General features: G+C 43.8%; 1 protein-coding gene across 1 annotated transcript in view; it reads right to left on the bottom strand.

Annotated features, from left to right (window-relative positions):
* Npsr1 (neuropeptide S receptor 1) overlaps positions 1-21380 on the bottom strand; it is a 192980-nt gene that overhangs the window by 14416 nt on the left and 157184 nt on the right. Inside the window, 4 exon segments of the mRNA XM_028872595.1 lie at positions 5708-5784; positions 16346-16403; positions 16406-16546; positions 18369-18462. Coding sequence (XP_028728428.1) covers positions 5708-5784; positions 16346-16403; positions 16406-16546; positions 18369-18462 — 370 coding nt within the window.

Consider the following 21380-nt stretch of genomic DNA (forward strand, 5'->3'; position numbering starts at 1 on the left):
ATCCCTGACTTCAAGCTCTACTATAGAGCTACAGTAATAAAACAGCTTGGTATTGGCATAAAAACCAGCATGTGGACCAATGGAATCAAATTGAAGACCCTGACATTAACCCAGATACCTATGAACATATAATTTTTTACAAAGAAGCCAAAAGTGTACAATGGAAAAAAGAAAGCACCTTCAATAAATGGTGCTGGCATAACTGGATATCAACGTGTAGAAGGCTGCAAATAGATCCATATCTGTCACTGTGCACAAAACGTAAGTCCAAGTGGATCAAGGACCTCAACATAAATCCAGCTACTCTGAACCTGCTAGGAGAGAAAGTAGGAAGTAGTCTTGAATGCATTGCAATAGGAGATCACTTCCTAAATATAACACCAGTAGCACACACAGAGAGAAACAATCAATCAATGGGACCTCTTGAAACGGAGAAGCTTTTGTAGAGCAAAGGATACGGTCAACAAGGCAAAGCGACAGCCTACAGAATGGGAAAAGGTCTTCACCAACCTCACATCTGACAGAGGACTGATATCCAGAATATATAAGGAACTCAAGAAATTAGACATCAAAATGACCAACAGTCCAATTAAGAAATGGGCTATAGAACTAAACAGAGAATTCTCAACAGAGGAAACTCAAATGGCTGAAAGACATTTAAGGAATTGTTCAACATCCCTAGTCATCAGGGAAATGCAAATCAAAACAACTCTGAGATACCACCTTACACCTGTCAGAATGGCTAAGATCAAAAACACTGAAGACACTTTATGCTGGAAAGGATGTGGAACTAGGGGAACTCTCCTCCACTGCTGGTGGGAATGCAAGTTTGTACAACCACTTTGGAAATCAATATGGCACTTTCTTAGAAAACTGGGAATCAATCTCCCCCAAGATCCAGTTATACCACTCTTGGGCATATACCCAAGGAATGCTCAATCATACCACAAGAACATTTGCTCAGCTATGTTCATATCAGCATTGTTTGTAACATCCAAAACCTGGAAACAACCTAGATGCCCTTCAACTGAAGAATGGGTAAATAAATTGTGGCACATATACACAATGTAATACTACTCAGCAGAGAAAAACAATGACATCATGAGGTTTGCAGGCAAATGAATGGATCTTAAAAAAAAAATCATCCTGAGTGAGGTAACCCAGGCTCAGAAAGACAAATATGGTATGTACTCATTCATAGGAGGATATTAGAAGTGGAACAAGGATGACTGGAATGCTACTCACATCACCAGGGAGGCTACCTGAAAAACAGGACCCCAAGAAAGACATGAGGATTGCCCATTGATTGAGAAATGGCTGAGATCTACATTAACAACCTGGACATGAGTGGGAGTAATGAAGGGCAATGGTCGAGGGAAAGAGAGCCTGTGGGAGAGGGAGATCCCAGCTGGATCAAGAACAGAGAGGGAGAACAAGGAATAGGAGACCATGGTAAATGAAGACCACATGAGAAAAGGAAGAAACAAAGTGCTAGAGAGGCCCACAGAAATCCACAAAGATACCCCCACAATAGACTGCTGGCAATGGTCGAGAGACAGCCCGAATTGACCTACTCTGGTGATGGGATAGCCAAACACCCTAATAGTCGTGCCAACAACCCCCATCCAAGGACTGAGGAATCTGGATGCAGACATCCACGGCTAGGCCCCGGGTGGAGCTCCGGGAGTCTAATTATCGAGAAAGAGGAGGGTTTATATGAGCGAGAATTGTTGAAACCAAGGTTGGATAAAGCAAAGGGACAATTAGCCGAACGAATGGAAACACATGAACTATGAACCAATGGCTGAGGGGCCCCCAACTGGATCAGGCCCTCTGAATAGGTGAGACAGTTGATTGGCTTGATCTCTTTGGGAGGCATCTAGGCAGTTGTCAGGGTCCTGTGCTCATTGCATGAGTTGGCTGTTTGAAAACTGGGGCTTATGCAGGGACGCTTGGCTCAGTCTGGGAGGAGGGGACTGGACCTGCCTGGACTGAGTCTACCAGGTTGATCTCAGTCCTTGGGGGAGGCTTTACCCTGGAGGAGGTAGGAATGGGGGTGGCTGGGGGGAAGGGGAGGGGGGCAGGAGGGGGAAGAACAAGGGAATCCGTGGCTGATATGTAGAACTGAATGGTATTGTAAAATAAAATAAAAGGAAAAAACTAATTTCCCTATGTTTGTCTATGGATTGAAGTAAAGTTTTAATTTCTTTCCCCACGATCTTCTGACATATGTCAAGAATTTATACATGTATAGATCGATTTGGGAGCACATTATTTTCTGCTGTTATCTATTTTATGTCAGCGACCCTGTACTCATAGCTTTGTCTTTACAATAAACCCATATTTGGCACAGAAAAAAGATTTCTACTTTGTTCTATCTTTCCAGGAATATTTTGGATTTTTCTTGGCTCTTGAACATTTCTGTCTTAAAAAAAAAATCTGCCAGACAAAATAAAATGTTTTCATTCTCTTTTGAAAGGAATTGTATTAGTTTGCAGACCAGCTGGGACAAGCCAACATATTAATGATATGGAATCTCACTAGCTACAAAATCCACACTAGTCATTTGCTCCTATCTTTATACTTTTCTCTCATGCATTTTGTTAGAAACAGGTGTAAAGGCATTTTTGTCTTTAGCTACTAAAGAAGCTGGTGCTGAGAGTACTTCATGGGCTCATCATAAAGCCATCAAGCTGCAAAGCAGAAAGTTAACCTAGTTCCTAATCTGAAGGTTTTTTCTCTACCTCATTCTGCCTCATAGAATTTGAAACATGCAGTGTGATGCAGTATTGATCACATCACACCATCAAATCCATGATGGTGAGACCTAGTTCTCTCCAGAAATGTTATAATTTGTCAGTTTCATGGCTTTCCCTTCCCAATCTCCCATCCTCATGCAGTAAATTCCCTCACCATAAGATATAGTTTCTCCTAGAATTCAAACACACCCAACCTTGTAAGAGCTAATGTTTGAGGTCTATGACATCTCTGTGTGGGAAAGCCTTTGGGTCATTTGTGAAACTGTTCCTTTTTTTTTTCTTTGAGTCAGTTCTGGGTGGGAAAATGTAAACACACTTGTCATCAAGAAGAAGGGCTCCACACTAAGAGTGACTTGGGCTTGGCAGGCAGTGTTTACAAAATGAGCGTCTGTTCACACTAATCTTAGCCAATGTACCTTGTTGATGAGCAATAACCCTGGCATGTCAGCACCACTGGAGACCCCATTACCATCCAGCTCCTGAGAGGCTTTTCTGTTCTGACACAAGGGACGTCAAAGCAAGTCCATTGATGAATAAAACACAGACAGGATATGATAGTCTGAGAATAGCAGCTAGCCTCATTCTGGAAGGAGGTCACAGATGGTGACAAGCTAAACACAGGTGTAATGGAGACTCAAAATTATATTAAGTAGTGAAAACTGACAGTAGCCGTTTCTAACTTTTCTAATTTAGGGAAAGGCAATGCTGTGCTTATTAGTGGACATACATCTCTAAGTGGCTTTGTACTGATTCAGTCTTGGAGGTTGGGAAAGTCCAGTGCTGTTACTAAAAAATACAACAGGAAGGAGATATAAGGGACTCCATGGAGAGAAAGGAAGTAGCCGACAGTGATGGGGAGGCCTGCTGAGGATCACCCCAGATCACTCTGGCTGTGTGTGTCTTGTTTCATTATCTGATTGTTGAACTCATGGAAAATGAGGTAAGCTTCACCATAGCTCATGGGGTGAGGAGTACAGGCAACAGACAAGCTGTTGGGAGTGAGGAAGGGAGGGTGAGAGCTCAGAGGGATAGGCGGCGGCGTGGTGGCGGGGGCAGGGGGGGGGAGCACACCAACCTTCCTCAATGGGCAGAAATCACAGGATAGAGGGTTGAAATCCAGAAGAGCAACAGGACCCTAGCTACCTCAACCAAACCAGACCCTGAACCTTCAAAGAGAGAAAAAATGTTTTAGAGATGGGCCAGGGGGGCTGCTCGAGGGGAGTGCTGTGGATGGTATGCTGGGCCAAAGATCTTGAGTTTGGATTTCTAATAAAAACCTTTTTTTGAGAGGGGTGAATTTGAGCTCTTTTACAATTCATTTATCACTTCTCTTTCTATCATTTCCTTCCCCGTGGGAGGTGGACTGTCTTAAGTGGAAAAGCTGGGTGTTCTAATTAGTCGCATGCATTTGGAGCCTGGACATGTCACCATGTGCTATATAGAGAAACTGCAAGACACCTCAATTTTGAGCCATTTTTTATCTGCGAAATAGCATCTTAGAAGTTGGGCAGGGATTAGCGAGGTAACAAATGGAAAGGATGTCCAGTGGTCAATAGCAGATGCTCTGTCGTCTCTCTGTCCTGACTGTACCACTGGGACAGAGGGCCTGAGATTTTTGCCCATTGCCCTGTACTGCTTCAGGTACACAGGAGGACACAACAGAACTCACCTGCATTAAGATGGAGATGCCAAGCTTTGCATACCTCTCTGAATTCTTTAGGGAAAGAGACACATAGGCTCACATCCAATAAATCTTGTGGAGCCTCTTGGCTATCTCCTATCACATGGGAAAGAAATTTCCACCATGATAAACCAAGGTCCATCTGTTGCTGGTGCAGATTTGGGGTGCCCAAGTCCAAACAAATGTTAGAAAGAATCTAATGTAGCTACTCAGTTAACTCACTGGAGCCCAGGGAAGTCACATGACTTTGTAAGGTTGTGTAGCTCGCAGTGATAGATCCAGAGCAGAAGCCAGCTTCTTCTAATGTTTTGTATAGTACTTCATGGTCCTTGTCTGAGTGCAGGTGGCATGGGTGCTGCGGTGTGTGTGTGTGTGTGTGTGCTATAGTATGTAGAAGTTTAAGTGTGTGAACATTTGTAGATATTTTGTGCATGTGTGCCTGCAGGGTATGTGTGTGTGTTCACATAAGGGATAGGAGAAGTGTGGGACCGAAGCTGAGTAATCTCATTCTCCATAAATGCCACATTACAGAAAAGGCAGAAACCTTTCTTCTTTCTGGCTTATTGGTTGGCTGGGTCTTTTCCAGTGTAACCTAACCAGGTATAGAACTCCTAGAAGTGCCCTGTAACTAAGTTCAGTGAAATGGAACTTGGGGAAGGGCTGTCTCAGTCCAGTCTTGTTGGGCTAAACATCAGAGAAAACATGTGGACTGAGTTGCACCTGACTTCAAGGTTAAGATCATCCTGTAATCAGATGGTAGACTTACCTATTTCTAAATTCCAGCCAAACAGAGAAGCCCATCTTCAGGTTTGGTAGATGTGTTGTACTCTCAAGGTTCTTTGTGCCTGGTACACAACTGGGGGACTCCCCATGCTGCCTCAAGTGCTACTTCAAGGGAATACATTTGCACAATCGAACAAGCTCAAAGTGCCCTCTTCCTTTTGCATTTTATTTATTTACTTATTTTTGTGGGGTTTAGCAGACAACTTTCTGGAGTCCATTCTCTCTTTCTACCATGTGAATTCTTGGTGTTGAACTCAGATCCCCAGGCTCGGCAACAAATGCCTTAATATCCTGAACCATCTCACCTGCCTTCTTCCTGAGTTTTCAGGGAGGCCGAATGGAAGACAGAGCCCTCTGGGAAGATTTTGGGGGGCTCTGTTGTTGAGTCTTTCTGTAACCAGGGAGGCTTGTGGATCCAAGCAGTTGCAGATTGTACTGCTAGAGGAGAAGTTCTGCAGGAGAGTTGAGAGACTCTGAGCCTTACCTGAGCAGTTGGAAATCACTGTCTCATGGGCTTTGCTTTTAATCCAAATAGTTCGGATCACAAGGCCATAGATGACACTGCAGGAGGAACCAGAGGGAACATTAACATGACTGATCAGTCCCTAGTGTGAGGATCCAGAGGGCTGACTACCCCCATTTCCCCTTGAAAAGGTCACTGTCCCAGCCAGTTATGCTGGCTATCCTGCCAGGACCATAAGAGTGAGGTGGAGGGAGCTGCTAGTCTCTTCAATGAAGAGATGAAAACCTGGAGGAGTCAAATAATCTAGATATTCAGCAGTACAGCATGGATTATAATTCGAACAACATAACCTTTGAAGGTAGAAAGAGGGTTATGTACATGTATGTACATAATAATATATATATTTCGTTTTAGTTTTCATACTTTCCAGTGAGTGTGTGGGGGTGGGTGGGAGGAGAGGAAGTATGTAGAGGACTATGGTTGATATCAGAAGTCAATCTCCATATTTATCTTCTGCTTTTTCAATGAAGTTGTGTTTCTTAACCCCAGATTAAGACATGGTTTGTTTCAGCAGCCAGCTTGCTTTTGGGATCCTCTGTCTCTGCCTTGAATTCCAAGGCTGGATTTACAGATGGACCTTGCAAATGCTAGGAAAATGTCCATTATGTAGCTCAGGCTGGCTTTGAGCTCATAGTCCTCCTGAATACACTCCCTACAGATGGGGCTTACAGGCCTATGCCACCATACCCCCTTACTATAGAACAGCCTCTGTGACCCTCCCTTGTATCCTTGCTGTAGGTGATCTTGTCTCCTTGAGTTCAACAGGGATCTGTTGTTGCTTGCCTCGGCTTAGTTGGTTACGATCCCCAAGGTTACACAGAATGAAGCAACTGTCTAACTGTGTATTTCTCAAGGCAAGGCTGCCTTTAATCCTGCAGCCCCAGTGAAATTAATTCTGCAAAAGTATGAGGAACCTTGGAAAGACCCTTCCCCAGTTGTGCCTCTGGTGACCTTCCACACCTACTTAGCCCCTTGGTGATCACTTTACCCAAATGCAGACCCAGTTAGCCTTGTCCAGGCCCTAACACAGACGCTACAGATCAGAGATGTATACCGTTTCAATGCACTCAGTTTGTCATAACCTGCTATACAGTAATTGATAACCAACACACAGAGCCTAAGTTGAGATTCTGTAGCACAAGCCTCTTGAAATTTTGAGTGTCAAATGTGATCACATTTAAAGAGCTGAGCATGCATAATGCTTGAATATCAGTGGACTTAAGAGTATAATTTCCTTCTTCTTGCTGCCCCCCCATTTTTCCACATTCCATCTCACCCGCTTCTTCAGTGATGAGGCATATGCCAGCAGAATGTTAATAACATACACACATCAGCAAATTTTCTATTTCCCATCTCCTTTGATAAATGCAAAAATTTGAACTCTCCCTAATGTTACTTGACATTCAAAGTTTACAGAACATTTTAACTAAAAACTTTGGGAAAACACTGCCTTATTTTTAAACTGCATAATCTTTCCTCTTGAGAATTGGTAGTTAAAAAAAAATCAGAGTTCCAATTTGTAGAAGCTGACAAAGCACTAATGGATTCTAATGGGCTTTAGACTATAACTTAATTAATGGCGATGTTAAAACTTTGTTTCTTATTGCTTTTTCTATTCTTGCTCTGGGAGCTCCTCTTAGTGCCTCAGGGAACCTCAGGCCTTGGTGGCGTATCTAGGGATTTTCCTGTAGTCTATATATCCCCATGAAGGAAAAAATGAGAAAGGCTAGCAGTGAGGCTTTTCTTTGCTCAAAATAGAACATTTGTAAGATCAGAACTCATTTTCCAGGTAAAGGAGACACAAGGTGTATTAGCTACTTTTCTAGTTGTTACCAAAGATCTGATAAGAAACAACCTTGAGGAAGAAGGGTAAATTCGCTGTGGTTTAAGGAGAACACATGGAGACCAGAATAGCTCCCAGCGATGTTAGCAGTCATGAGAGGCTGCTTGCTCGCATTTGTGTAGTTTAGATGTGGAACAGAAGATGGGGTTGGGCTCTTAACCTTAAGAACCCCACCTCCATTCCTCCCAAGATCCACTTCCTTCAGTTCAGTTTCATCAGTCAAAGGTTCCACAACCACCCAAAAGAGCAGGAGACCACATGAGCCTGTAGGGGACATTGCACATGCAAACCACAGTGCAAGGTAAGATCCTGACCACCATGAGACATTAATGCTACCTGGCAATGATTCCAGTGTTTAACTCATTGCTAATTTAAATTTCATTGACAACTAGTTCTATATGTGATGGAAACATTAAGAAAGGTCTTATGTACGAAGGACTTGGGTCTAATTGACTCCTCTTCTACTTACAGGCACAAAGAGGAGCACAAAGCCAGGCCAGCCCTGACAGTTAGCTGGACAAATGGAGCTACTGCATATGTATCTTTGTGCTTTGCTGTTCCAGGCAAGCTGCTTCTTAGGAGCGACAGTCACTCATCCGAAATAGCGTCTTTGCATTTTTTTCCACTTGTCCATCTAATGAGTGAGCAAATGCTCACTTCTAAAGGACCCAGAATCTGCACCTTCCTTCCTGTCTTCTCACCATTAGCTCAAATCTTTGCAATCTCTCTTTTACTGTGATAAAATACACACAGGTTGCATTTTAATCCTTCTGATTAAATTGTCCCGTAACTGCTGTCTGGCTGTCACCACCGCTTGTCTATAGAATTGATCAGCTTATTGGTAGGGTCTTAGCAGGCAAGGCTCGATGGAGAACTAGGGGGAAGAGCCTATTGAAGTTGAGAAAAGTGAGGTTGAGGAAGTTTTTTTTTTTTTTAATGTTAAGTTGGAGGTCATCTCTGATGTCTTAGTTACTGTTCCATTTCTGTGAAGAGATGCTGTGACTAAGGCAACTCATAAAATAAAGCATTTAGTGGGGAGCTTGCTTCCAGATTCAGAGGGCTAGTCCATGACCATCATGGGGGGAAGCAGACATGCATGGTGATGGAGCAGGAGCTTTTCATCCTGATTCACAGGCAGAAAAGACACTGCCTGCAGTGGGCTTTTGTAACCTCAAAGCCCACCCCATAGTGACCCAACAAGGACACTCTTCCTAATCCTTCCCAAACAGTTCCACTAACTGGGACCAAGCATTCAGACGTAGGAGTCTATGGAGGCCATTCTCATTCAAACCACCACATGTGTCAAATAGTGTCCCTACCAAACAAAAGGAGATGTGTCATGAATCTGCATATCATTCCTTTGTGGGAGCCATGCCAATCTCCCCAACTTTAGTTTATGTACTCTGGAAATACATGAACCCTCTAACCTCTTCCCTGGTGACATCCTAATCTTTAAACACCCCTGTTCTGCTGTGGTAGCCGAGACCACACATCATTAGTGATGGCGATGCAGCACAGATGGCTGCTAGCTTGACCCCTGACCCCGCCTGAGCAAGTTCATTTCCATGAGATGCTATCACATCAGGGCATCAAAGCTCTCCACTACTGCCTCACTTCACGACCCCCTGCCACCTCTTCCCACCTCGTGGCTTCTTGACTTACCTTTGCCCTGGGTTTCTCAGCCAACAGGAGCAAGACAACCAAATGAGTATGGGACCTCCTTTCCTGAACAGTGGACACTGTTAAGAATGTGTTCCAGGGTTTTTCACCCCTCCTTGTTCTATTTCTGGGATACATTTCCTTTTGTCTGTTTATAGTCAATCATTCTCTACATGCTGCTTTGCAGTGAAACACTTCTTGTACTGTTATTATTTCACAGTCAGCTTTTTTCCTTGGGACACCCCATTGGAAAAACACAGGCTATGTTGAGCCTTGTCTATGGCAGTCTGGTGCTGAAGGTTATGTCACATGGAAAGGAAAGGAAGTTTTGGATATTTCGAATACAACTTTTCCTGTGTTTTGGATTTCAGTAACTTTTTCAGGCGACTTTAGCTCCTTAAAAATGTGAAAACTGAAGGATTTCTCTGCCTGAGAGCACCTCACCCTGTAACTGTCTAGTTTACTTCCTGAACGTACAGAAGGCAATTTAAACCACCCATTCTCCTTTATGTAGTTCAGAGACAGTTTAGGACTGTGGATGTTCTAGTTGTCCCTAGAGCCAGTCTTGTAGGTCCCTCTTGGAAGATCCCAGGGATAGACCACATGCCTTCATTTTGGATCAGAATGATGAGAAGATCAGAACACACAGAGTTTGTGCTTTCACAGGTTGATTCTGTACTCAACAGAAACTCTGGGCTCCTGGGAGAGCGACAGTGAAGTGGTGGATTACATTTTTTGAAGTTTGGACTTGGTTCAATATATAGAATTTGTTTACATTTGTGCAAACAAATGAAAGAAAGAAACACACGTACATATTCTTGTTTATGCACAATTAAGTCCTGGGATAGCGCAGACCAGCAGCACTCATCTGTTTCTGAAGACAAGAAGTTGACTGGAGGAAGATCTCTAGTTTTTATTTCATACCTACATGTGCTTGTGAGAAATGTAAAATAAATGTACTCTCTTTTCTACAAAAGGGTTATGTAAGACAAAACTCCATTCAAACAGTATTGTAAAGAGTCTGCTTGGCAGAAATTCTGATTCTGCCAGGGTCAGCTCTTCCTGAAATCAAAATTTCTGTCAAGGGTTTCATTTGGTGTTCAGGATTGTATTTTGTGTATCAACTGTACCATTTAGAATTAACCAATAGTGTATGAATGTGAGGCTGAACTCTGACCACCGAGAGTGATGCACAGGACCCCTTTGCATTAGGAATAAAAACCTAGTGGTATCACATTGGCTGTGCTTCGTTGCTGGATTTGATGCAGTTAAGCACCCTCTGCAGAAATAAGCCTTATTACCTTGCCTAAATACTTTGGATTGTGTGATCATCTTCCCAATATCCCAGACTCATTTTAACTTGCTGAACACTAAATGTAGTCTTGTATGTCCCTACTAAGCCACAGCTAAGGCATGCAGTAGAGATTTACAAAAGGTGGACAATGGACAGGAAGCTTTTGCACTAGCCTGGTGAGAGAATTAGCAGTCATGCCAGGGTTGCTCATTTGTCCTTGATCTGGTGTTACACAGTTGGAGTGACCTGATGCAAGGGACAAAAGAATATACCCAGGAGAACCTTTGCCATTGATCTCAGGGGTGCCGAGATGGGAAAGGAAGTCATGGCTCTTACCTCATGCCTCAGCACTCTACCATTGCCATAATTAATCTTTGGTGAGCCTGCTGACTCTGTCTCTCCAGAAAGCGTTCCTTGTCTCATTAGCCCCATCTCTTAATATGGTTCTGGGAACCACTTAACAACAATCTATGCCAATTGTGAGTGTTTTCTTTCTGTTTCATAATTTTCTTTCTGTTTCATACAAGCTCGTACTTTGTGATTTCATATATGAGCTATGATAATAAATACATAAAGCCCCCACTTTACGAATGGCAAAGCTAGGGTCCCACAATTAGGACATGTCAGAGAGATTGAAATTAAGGTCTATTTGCCAGGGAAACTCTGAGTGTAGAACACAGAACCTCATACTATGTGTAATAAAAAGTCAACCATGATGCTAGCCTCTCTTAAACATTATCCCATTTACTGTCACCAATAACATTTTGTGGTTAGTGCTGGTGGTTGTTTCCATACACAGGTAGAGAGTATCAGAGCTGGACCACAGTCTGGGCCATTAACCATCACCTGGTGCTATCTCACCAACAGAGCACCACAGGTCTCCCTTAGGATACATAAGAATTGCATGTGCCACTTGTACCTCTAGACATCCTCCTGATACGTTCAACCCATAGAGCATGTTTGTATCCCTTCTGTAGATCCTATGGGACTGTCCACCTTAACTGGTCTTACCATTCACCACATCTTTTATGTTATATAGTGTGATGGCTGATCCTGATGGTCAACTTGGTGACCAGAATCACCTAAAAGATGGGCCTCTGGGCATGTTTATTGGGATTATCTTAAGGAGGATGGTAAAGGTGGAAAAACTGGTCTACTACAGGTAGGGTAGAAACATTCCCCGCCTGGGCTGAGATCCTTGACTATATGAAAAGAACATGAGAAGAACACAAGCATTCACCACTCTCTGCTTTTATTATATATATATTATTATATCTATAAAAGCATATATATGCGTGTGTGTATGTGTGTGTGTGTGTGTGCATGTGTGATCTTATTTTGTGTTTATGGGCATGGGTGTGTTCCTATTTGTATTCTCATGTATATATCACATGCATGTCTGATGCTCAAGGAGGCCAGAAGAGGCCTAGTGTTACAGATGGTTGAGAGCCACATGCTGGTGCTGGTAATTGGTCACTAGATCCTCTGAAAGAGCACTAAGAGCTCTTAGCTGCTGAGCCATCTCTCCAGTCCCACTTACTGCTTCCTGAGTGTGACTATGAAGTGACCAGTGTGTCAAGCTCCTGCTCCTGTGACATGAGGAGCACCATGATGGACTGTAACTTTAAACTGTAAGCCAAAAGAAACCCTTTCTCCCTTAGGCTACTTTGGTGAGGATATTTTATTCTAGGCAACAAGAAAAGGACCTAAGACACACAGGAATATTCTTGAAGCCAGAATGACTCGCCATTGATGTAGTTCATGTGTACAGGAATATCTAGAAAAATGAACATATAAAAAGGCATGAGGAACAACAGAGCTATGAGCCAGTCTGTGTGCAGCTGGGTTTGGGAGGGATGAAGGAAGAATCAGTCTCTGAGAGGGGATGCTGAGACAACTTGTTCCTTAAGGAACTTAGAAGAAAACGGCATGTTTTATATCTATAGCTGGTACCAGGCTTCATGGACTCTTGGAATAGAGAAAGTCTTGAATGGCCCTAGTATGTCACTTGGTGCCATGGAATTAGTGGAGCTTTTTCTAAGGTTAGCAGAGGAAAAGCTCCCATTGTTGCTGATGAAGTCTGGTGCCACCAAGTATTAAGAGTTGGGTGTCAGGAAGAGAGTATGCTGGAGCAAACTACAGAAAGCTCTGGAGCAGGTCATGTAGTTGGGACACTATGCATTTCTCATAAAGGCAAACTCAAGTGCAGGCTGTCCAGGTTTCACGTCCCCAGTCCCTCCCATAGCTCCCAGGCTGCTCTTCAGTGCAGGTTCTTCATGTCAATTCTTCATTTACACTTCCGGAGAGGAAGGGGGCAGAGATGACCCCATCCTCATACTCCTTGTTAAAAACCAGTGTCCTTTTCCTGAACACATTCTCTTCAGCTCTTCCGCTTGAACTGGGTCATCCGTCCTTGAGCCATTGTCGTGCCAAGGGGAGGGGCTGCTAGGAGAATCCAGGAATGGAAGTGGAATGGAGGTCGGACATCCCATGCAAACATCCACTGTCATGGAGGGAACTAATGAGCATGCTTTTAAAAACAGGAGACTTTCCCTAGCCACTAGATCATGGTATTTAGCGTGGCACTTCCTTTCCTGGTAAGATGGGTTGACTCAGGTCCCACTATGCTCCTCGGTCTTAGGCCTCATGCTCGTGGTTAGTGTTGGCCAAGTCTTTGGGTCCCTTTTAACCACAGTGGCCTTGTACTCCAAGGAAACTCCCTTAGCATGGGGCTTCCCCACAGCTGAGCCCTCTTGCCCAAGCAAAATAAGTGGATTTTCCTCACATACCACAAACCAGTGCTCCGTAACTAATGTGTGCGTTCCCACTTGTCCCTTTGCAAGTGTGACCATGGATCTTTTCTGCCTCCACCTTTGTCTCGGGAGAGAAAATGATAGGAAGGTGCGAAATCAATTGGGTCACAAGAAATTAAGCTCAGTGAAATTCGAGCAATTACACCCAGGCAAACAACCCTGCTGAAACAATTAGACACCCCCACCAAGGGAACCTGGAAAACAGGGGTTGTTTTGACCCAGAAAAGCCAAGTGTTGCCTCTGCTGTCAGTCACAGTGACTTCAAGCCTTGAGAACGGATTTAGTCGATGATGGCACTGTGACAATTTTATTCATGCACAACTCTCAAGAGAGCTCGCGCAGGTGGCACGAAGTCGCCTTCTCCTTCCTTCCGTATATATTAATAGATAAACTAACATACCCCGAAGTGATGTGGGCACAAAATAATCCGAAATTTCTGTGTTAGGATCATGCATGTGAAGTGTGTGTGTGTGTGTGTGTGTGTGTGTGTGTGTGTGTGTGAGAGAGAGAGAGAGAGAGAGAGAGAGAGAGAGAGAGAGAGAGAGAGAAGGAAACAGAGAGAGACACAGATAACAGACACCAGGACACACACGTACCACAAATAGTATAGGTTACTATGTGGGCTGCATTGCTCAACTATTCCAACATTTACCAAATATTTATTGTACACCAGACTGGGGGCCAAGAAAACAAAAGATAACAATCTGCATTCATAGATACTGCCAGCTCCATTTTCCCAAACCTCTAAAGAGGACTAGAAGGAAGTGAGAATGAAGCCAGGAAGTAGAGGTCCCAGGTGTTCCTCTCTCTGGGGCTGGCAGACAACTCTCCCATGGCTTAGTGGAGAGGAGAAATGGAGGACCTAAAGGAGTTCGTCCTCACCAAGGCGACGGGTGATCCTGAAATCGCCACCACGAGGTGTGAGGAATGATTCACTGAGGGCTAGGTGGCACAAGGGAGGTGTCCTCTGGAAACAGTTACTATGGGGGAAGCAGAAGGCCCAAGGTGGGCACATCAGCACTCTGGATCAGCCAATGCAAAGTCCCTCACACATTAAAAATGGAAAAGGCCGTCTGCAAAAGCATATCTCCAAGGATATAGAATGGAGAAAATGAGAACTTTCACACATAAATGAGTGTTAGGATGTATTTTACTTGAAAAACACAAAAGTGGTAACAAAGCATAAATGTTTTCACCTCATTTGTAATGAAGGAAATGCAACCTAAAACAAAAAGAACAGTTAAATGTGGTGGCTCCCCTCTATACTCCCACCACTTGTGAGGCTGAAGTAGGTGCTGTGCTGTGCTGAGTCCTAAACTACCCTGGGCTATGTAGTGACATGTGGGATGGTCTGGGCTACAGAGTGACATCTTCTCAAACCCCCCCCACAACCTCAGGTCTCCCAGCAAAGCAAATAAAACGCCTCAAATAAACAAATAAAACAATACTACAAACAACCACTCAAAGAATACTACAAACAACCACTCAAAGAATGATTACATTTTCTTTTGCCTATCATCATAGTCAATTTGGAAACAGATTTAGCATGGCTTAGGAGTTGTGAGGTATGGCCACCAAAGTGAGCGAATGCCCCTGAGTTGCTTCTTCATTTAGGGAAGCATGGCATTAAGAGTTTATTTAACCTTACGTAAAAGAGGTATCAACAAGAGAGTCAAGTCAGGGGAGGTCAGAATAAAGAAGAAATAAGAAATAAAGAAGAAAGAGAAAGGAAGCGGGCGGGGGGGAGAAAGAGAAGGAGAGATACAGAAAAATACAGAGACACACAGAGAGGCAGAGACAGAAAGACACACACACACAGAGCCAGAGGGAGTCTAGCCAGTGCAGTGAGCGCCTGAGCTTGGTTAAGAGGTCGGGGACGCTTGGCCCCCAGAGAGAGAAGCCAGTTGGCCTAGAAAGAAGCAAAGCTGGTGGCTGACCCTCTGGCTTCCTGTCAGACAGGAAATGCTTCCAAGAAGCTCAAGGACATGGAAGGTCACCAACAGCCCAGAAGCCGGACCAGGTCTAATGGAGGCCCTGGAGTGGTGAGAGCTGTGAAACTCCCCTCCGAAACTATTTCCCAAACAGATTCGGTCTTGACTTTGGAAGCACAGTCACAAACCATGAGTTAATCAGCAGGCAGGCTGGAGGAACGGTCCTCCTGCAAAAAGCAGCCAAATGAATGTGGGAAAGAAATTTCAGAGTCACAGATCTCACAAATCAGCCAGGAAAGGGCCACTAAGAGCTGTGCCACCTCCTGGGGCAGGCACCTGCCTGGTGGGCGGGGACTTAGGAGGAGCGGCTTGGTGAAGGCTGGGAAGTCAATCAGGAGCGAAGCTCTGCCCAAGCCCGGCCCCTGGAATCTGTTTCTCCCTGGCAGACACCGTCTACCTGCTCACTTACTGCCTCCAACACATTCTAACTTTTGGTCACCAAGGAGCTTGCTTCCTCCCTTGCCTTTGCCTTCTCTTCCTGGAGTCCTTTTGTCCTTCAGCGGTGGTGTGCAAGAAGTGTTAGTGATGTGCCCATATACTCAAGCATGCACTGATATCCTATAGTATGTTCTTGTTCAATTTGTTTTAAGTATGTCTGTTTTTAATTTCCAAGATCCCTAAAGCCAGTATTATAATTTGTATTTGAAAGGTCATATGATATAAAAGAGTGAACAGGGTGTGTAATCAGACAGACCAGGATTTCAATACTGTGTGATGTTAAGTTCTTGAGTTTTACTTTTCAGAAAATGAAGTAATTTATTTCACAGGATGGCACTGTGAAGATGGGATCAGCCACTTGGCACAATGCATGCATCTGAGTACACGATCCATAAATGCTCTGCTTTCCTCAACTCTGCTGCAGTACAGGGCTAAGCCCATGGGAGTTTTAGATAGAATCCTGCATTCCAACAAGTTTCCAAAGGACTCTGGAACAGTGACTGATCTGAAGATGTAAAGTAGAAACGCAATCAGGTTGGGTCCAGTCCCCTGGGCTCTCACCTGATAATGGTCAGTGGAATGAAGTACACCAGAAAGGCCACGATGGTCATGTATGGGTCCAGTAGGAGTCATCTGGCCACAGCGCCCAGCACTGCACCTCACCATTGGAGAGTGTCCTTTTCCCAAATATGATCAGTGTGGGGATTGAGAACAGGAATGAGAGGCTCCAGGCTATCCCAATGAGGACTTTGGCTTGCTTCTCTGCTTAAAGAAAAGAGAAAGATGTCTGAGCACCTGGAAACAAACATGCTTGGGGAGCACACAAGGGCCACTATAGAGACTGATTTGTGAGAGCCACTGGGACCTGCCAGTGTCCCCAGAAGCCTCAGTTTCCTCATAGGGAAATGGGTGTGACCCTTCTGCTGTAGGGTAAAGCTCCCATGTGGGGGTACAGGCCCACATGTATCCCACTATACACAGCTCCATGATTCTTCTTTTAATCTCATTTAGCTGGCTGGTACGATTTCCTCTCCCCATGTTTAATCTTTGCAATTCTTTAATTAGCAGTCAAAATGAACACTTCTGTGTGCCTCCTAATTATTTCTTTGTTTCTTGATCTGTACTCATGTTTTTTTCTATTTTTTTCAGTCGACGTTCTTATGTCTTTGCCAAAATTGTCATAAGAAAGATATTAGCTCTTCGTCTTTTGATTTTTTTCTCACCCATGTGTCCCTGTGTTCTAGTTCATGGTTTTTATTTGTATAAATCATTTAGGACCTTGATGAAGTGACAAATGGTTTCCTTTACTGCTTCTACTTTCAGCATGGTTCCTAGAAAGTCCCTTTCCTTGTTAAGATGACGGAAGGTTTGTCATTATGTTCTCTTAGGCCTTCGTATTTGAATGACTGGCTTTTCTGGTCCAACAGGGTCTGTTTTTAATTAGCTGTGACATATGGAATTAATGTTTTCAACTGGCTATAGAGCTAGTCCAGTATTATGTATTAACAAACCTGTTCTTTTCCAATGGATTTGAAGTTTTATTTGCCGTGTGTACGTGCATGTGTGCGTGCGTGCGTGCGTGCGTGCGTGCGTGCGTGCGTGCGTGTGTGTGTGTGTGTGTGTGTATGTGTGTGTGAATTCTTTGGGAGCATTTTAAATGCATTATATATTTTCTCCAGTTTAGCTTTTGTCACATTTAAAAGATACCTGATTTCTGCCTGTCTTTTGAGTGATATTTCAGTTTCTATGGGTGTATGAGAAGGCTAGGGACCCATGAGGCCAGGTCTGCCTGTGTGCAGAGCAGAGGGCAGCTATCTGGTCCTCTACAGTGCTCACTGCCAATCACTGATGGCTCCTGGGAACCCACAGAGTCTCTTCATCAGCAGCATCTTCAAGCTCCTCCCCCTGGAAGCAGGCTTCCACCCCTACTGTCTGGTCAGAAAGTGCAGAACACAGGAGCTGGCTGTGGGTGAGCCTTCATGGTGCCTCCATACTTCAGGACTCCCAGCTTCCTGGGCTCTGCCTCCCCTCCTGCACTGTGCACTGGACACCATCAAGAAACATTCCTAGCACCACTCATTACTGTGAGCATCACAGTATGTTATGTGCCATCTGCTTTTTTTCTTTTCGGGATCCTGGACTAAGGAAGAAGTTCCTTTGTTTTCAGTAAATTAACAACACTTTTCCAGTTTTGTGGATTTGGGTTAAGGAAAGCCAGGTGTTTGTTTCTTGAAAATGAAGAACATGAAAAGACAATACATATTTCATTGTAAGGGTATGCTTGCTGCCAGGGCTGTAAGGGACTAGGTGGAAACACATCCCTGAGGTGAAGAGCCACAGCATGGGGCCACCAAGGAGTTCTCTCATGGGGCCAGGATCAGGTAGCATTCCCCAGACACCCCAACTTTCTTTGTGTATATGTGGACACTCAGACCCATTAGGCAGTGAATGAAGAGGAGAAAGAGAACAAAGAGAAGAGAAAGAAAAGAAAGGCATGGTTGGAGCAGAGAAAAATATTAATAAAATATTAACAAAAAATAATCCCACTCCATGAAAGGATCTTTATGAAAGAACGCTTGCTCACCTCCTTGAAGAAACTTCATGGGGTAAACGATGGCATGGTATCTGTCTATGCTGAGGGACACCAGGACGTAGGTAGAGGCATAGAGCAGGACAACCTAAGGCAGGAAGCAGAGGACACCTGTGACTTCAGATGGGAGAGGTAACGCACATAGCATTCTTGCTATTTAGAGACCAGAGGATTGAACCAAGGTGCTGGTGAGGGCTGAGAGAGAGAGAGGCACTGTCGGGCCCTCCCTGCTGGAAGCAGATCTGGGCTTTGCTGCTGGACTTTGCATTGCTACCAGAGAGAGGGGGGAAATGGTCACGGCTCCCTCAGTGCATTCAGGGGCTTCTGGGAAATTCCAGATTTCAGGATCAGCCTCTCTTGACATTTGCTTGGTACATTTATCTGTAATTGACTTTTAAAGCTAAACTAATTTTCTCTGCCACAGTTGACATTCCAGAATCATTAGAAACAAAAGTCCATTTGCCTTTATCAGTGAGAGTAGGTGAGAGGTGAAAGAGGGATTCTGGTTTCCGGGAGTCCATCCACATGCTGTTCCAGTCATTTACCCGAGCATCACTCTTGGAGAGCTCACCCCTTCCTGCAGGGATCTAGTAGAGCTGTATGTGGCCTGAGCTTCTGAGCCTGGCTTCCCTCCTCCTACTCGCCTTTGCTAACCTCATCCATACCCTCTACATATCATGGACACAGTCTTATTTGCCTTCTCTGTAGAGGAAGAAATTGGGATGTAAGCTAACATCTCTTCAGTGACAGGTTCATATTTAGAATATTATTAGATTAAATATGTCAGAAAGTCTGATCACAATGGAAATTTTTGGAGTAACCTTAGTCAGTGAGATATTTCCTTTTGTGGATGAATACAGGGGCCATAGAAGACGGGAGTGTAGGGGTGAGAGTCTGGCTTTCTCTTTGGTGATCGTATTTGTTTGGAGTTTGTATCTTTGTTGTTCTTTCAGTAGCTCAAACAAATTACAATTGCGTTATAATCAACTATAGTAGATCAACCCATTATAGTTGTACTTCAGTTTAGGTTACTATTCAGTTAGAGCTATTGCTACCTGAAATGTACTCATTTGATAAAGCCTTTGAGAACACTAATGTCCTGTGAACATCATAGCTTACCCTGCTTTACATATGTTGAGAAAACTTATATTAGCCTCCAATTGGGCAGAATCATCACACACAGCCTATCTCATACTACAAAGTTGGCTAGCTCCTGTGCTGAAAGCGAAAACCCTGATTACAAGGGTGTCCTATCACACATTCTAAAAACCATACACTGGGTCATCAGAAGTTAGGAGCATCTGTGTCATTCTTTATTTAATTTTTATCTCTATAACATAACCACAAACACATTCCAGAATTAATGTTGCAGGGAGAGGGTTGGAAAGAATGACCAGAGATGGATGCCCCATCCCCTGAAGGACATAAAAAGAAATTTTCTTGTGTAAAAAGTAACCAAAGGAGAAACTGAAAGAGTTTGATTAAGTTTAAAGAAAAAAGTCAGACCAATGCCTCCTTCAAGAGAACTGTTGTTCTGTGTGTGAGCCATGGATTTAGAGTGGTCTAGGCTGACCACATGGTGCCAAGAAGGTGGCATGAAAGGATGGGGGTGGGCAGCAGGAGAGAAGATCGTGGTGGGCAGTTTCTAAGAGTCTTGAACATCTGTGTTGTCCTGAGGGAGGTGGTGCCACAATTCAGAATCTGGGATGGGAAGAAAAGTCACTGAAAACAGATTTTTAGGGCTGCAGGCAATATTAACAAAGATGATACTAACATTGAGACATAGCTGAAAAGAGTATTTAACTTTGGAGATGAAACATCTTCAAACATCTAGGTGGTACAGTAAAATAAAATAAACGTATCTAAAAGAAATACATCACAAATTATCATGCTTCTCTATAAAAAAGCAAATGCCAGAGAATGTGTTCAGGATTTTGAAAGAAAAGTTGTGATCCAAGAATTTTGTAAATTTAATTTCAATGCCAATGCACAGAACAGCTTTTTTTGGATATGTATGAAGGAAGGAAATGTAACACCCCCCCCTTCCAAAATCCTCATGAGGAAACTGAGTAAGAACTGTTTCAAAATGAAGAAGAAAGGGGATAAAACAACAATGTCATATAAGGAAGACATCAAAAAAACAAGATGCTTACCAGATAGTTAGGAATATAAACATGGAATGAATATTCCAGGGAAGAATCTGGAGAGTTGTGTGAGGGGAAAGTATAAGAGCGAGGTGTTGTTAAGTCCTCACTTGCATATTTATTATAGTTTTCTTTTTTTTCTTATTAAGAAAAATGTTCATTTACATATCAAAGATCCCCCTCTTCCTTCCTTCTACCCTTCCAGCCTCCCCTTCCCAGCCCACTCCCCATTCCCCTTACAAGAAGGCAAGGCCTCCCATGGGGAGGTACATTCAGCAGAGGCAGGTCCAAGCCCCTCCCCCTGCCTCAAGGCTGTTCAAGGTGTGCCATCATAAAAGTGGGCTCCAAAAGGCCAGCTCATGCACCAGGAATGGATTTTGATCCTACTATTAGGGGGCCCCTCAAGCAGATCATGTTACACAACTGTTTCACTATGCAGATGACCTGGTCCAGTCCCATGGAAGCTCCACAGTTGTTAATCTAAATTTCATGAGTTCCCACTAGTTGGTTTGGTTGTCTTTGTAGGTTTCCCCACCACTATTCTGATGCCCTTTGCTCATAGAATCCCTCTTTTCTCTCTTCAACTGGACTCCTGGAGCTTGGCCTGGTGCTTGGTTGTGGATCTCTGCATCTGCTTCCATCAGGTACTGGAGAAAGGCTCTATGATGACAGTTAGGGTATTCACTGATCTGATTAACTGGGGTAAGCCATTTCAGGCACCTTCTCCACTATTGCTGTAGTCTAAGCTGGGGCATCCTTGTGGATTCCTGAAAACTTCCCTAGCACCCAGTTTCTCGCTATGCCCATGATGTCTCCCTCTATCATGGTATCTCTTTCCTTGCTCTCCCACTCCATCTCTATT

The sequence above is a fragment of the Peromyscus leucopus genome, chromosome 7 (assembly GCF_004664715.2).
Source record: "Peromyscus leucopus breed LL Stock chromosome 7, UCI_PerLeu_2.1, whole genome shotgun sequence".
NCBI lineage: Eukaryota > Metazoa > Chordata > Mammalia > Rodentia > Cricetidae > Peromyscus > Peromyscus leucopus.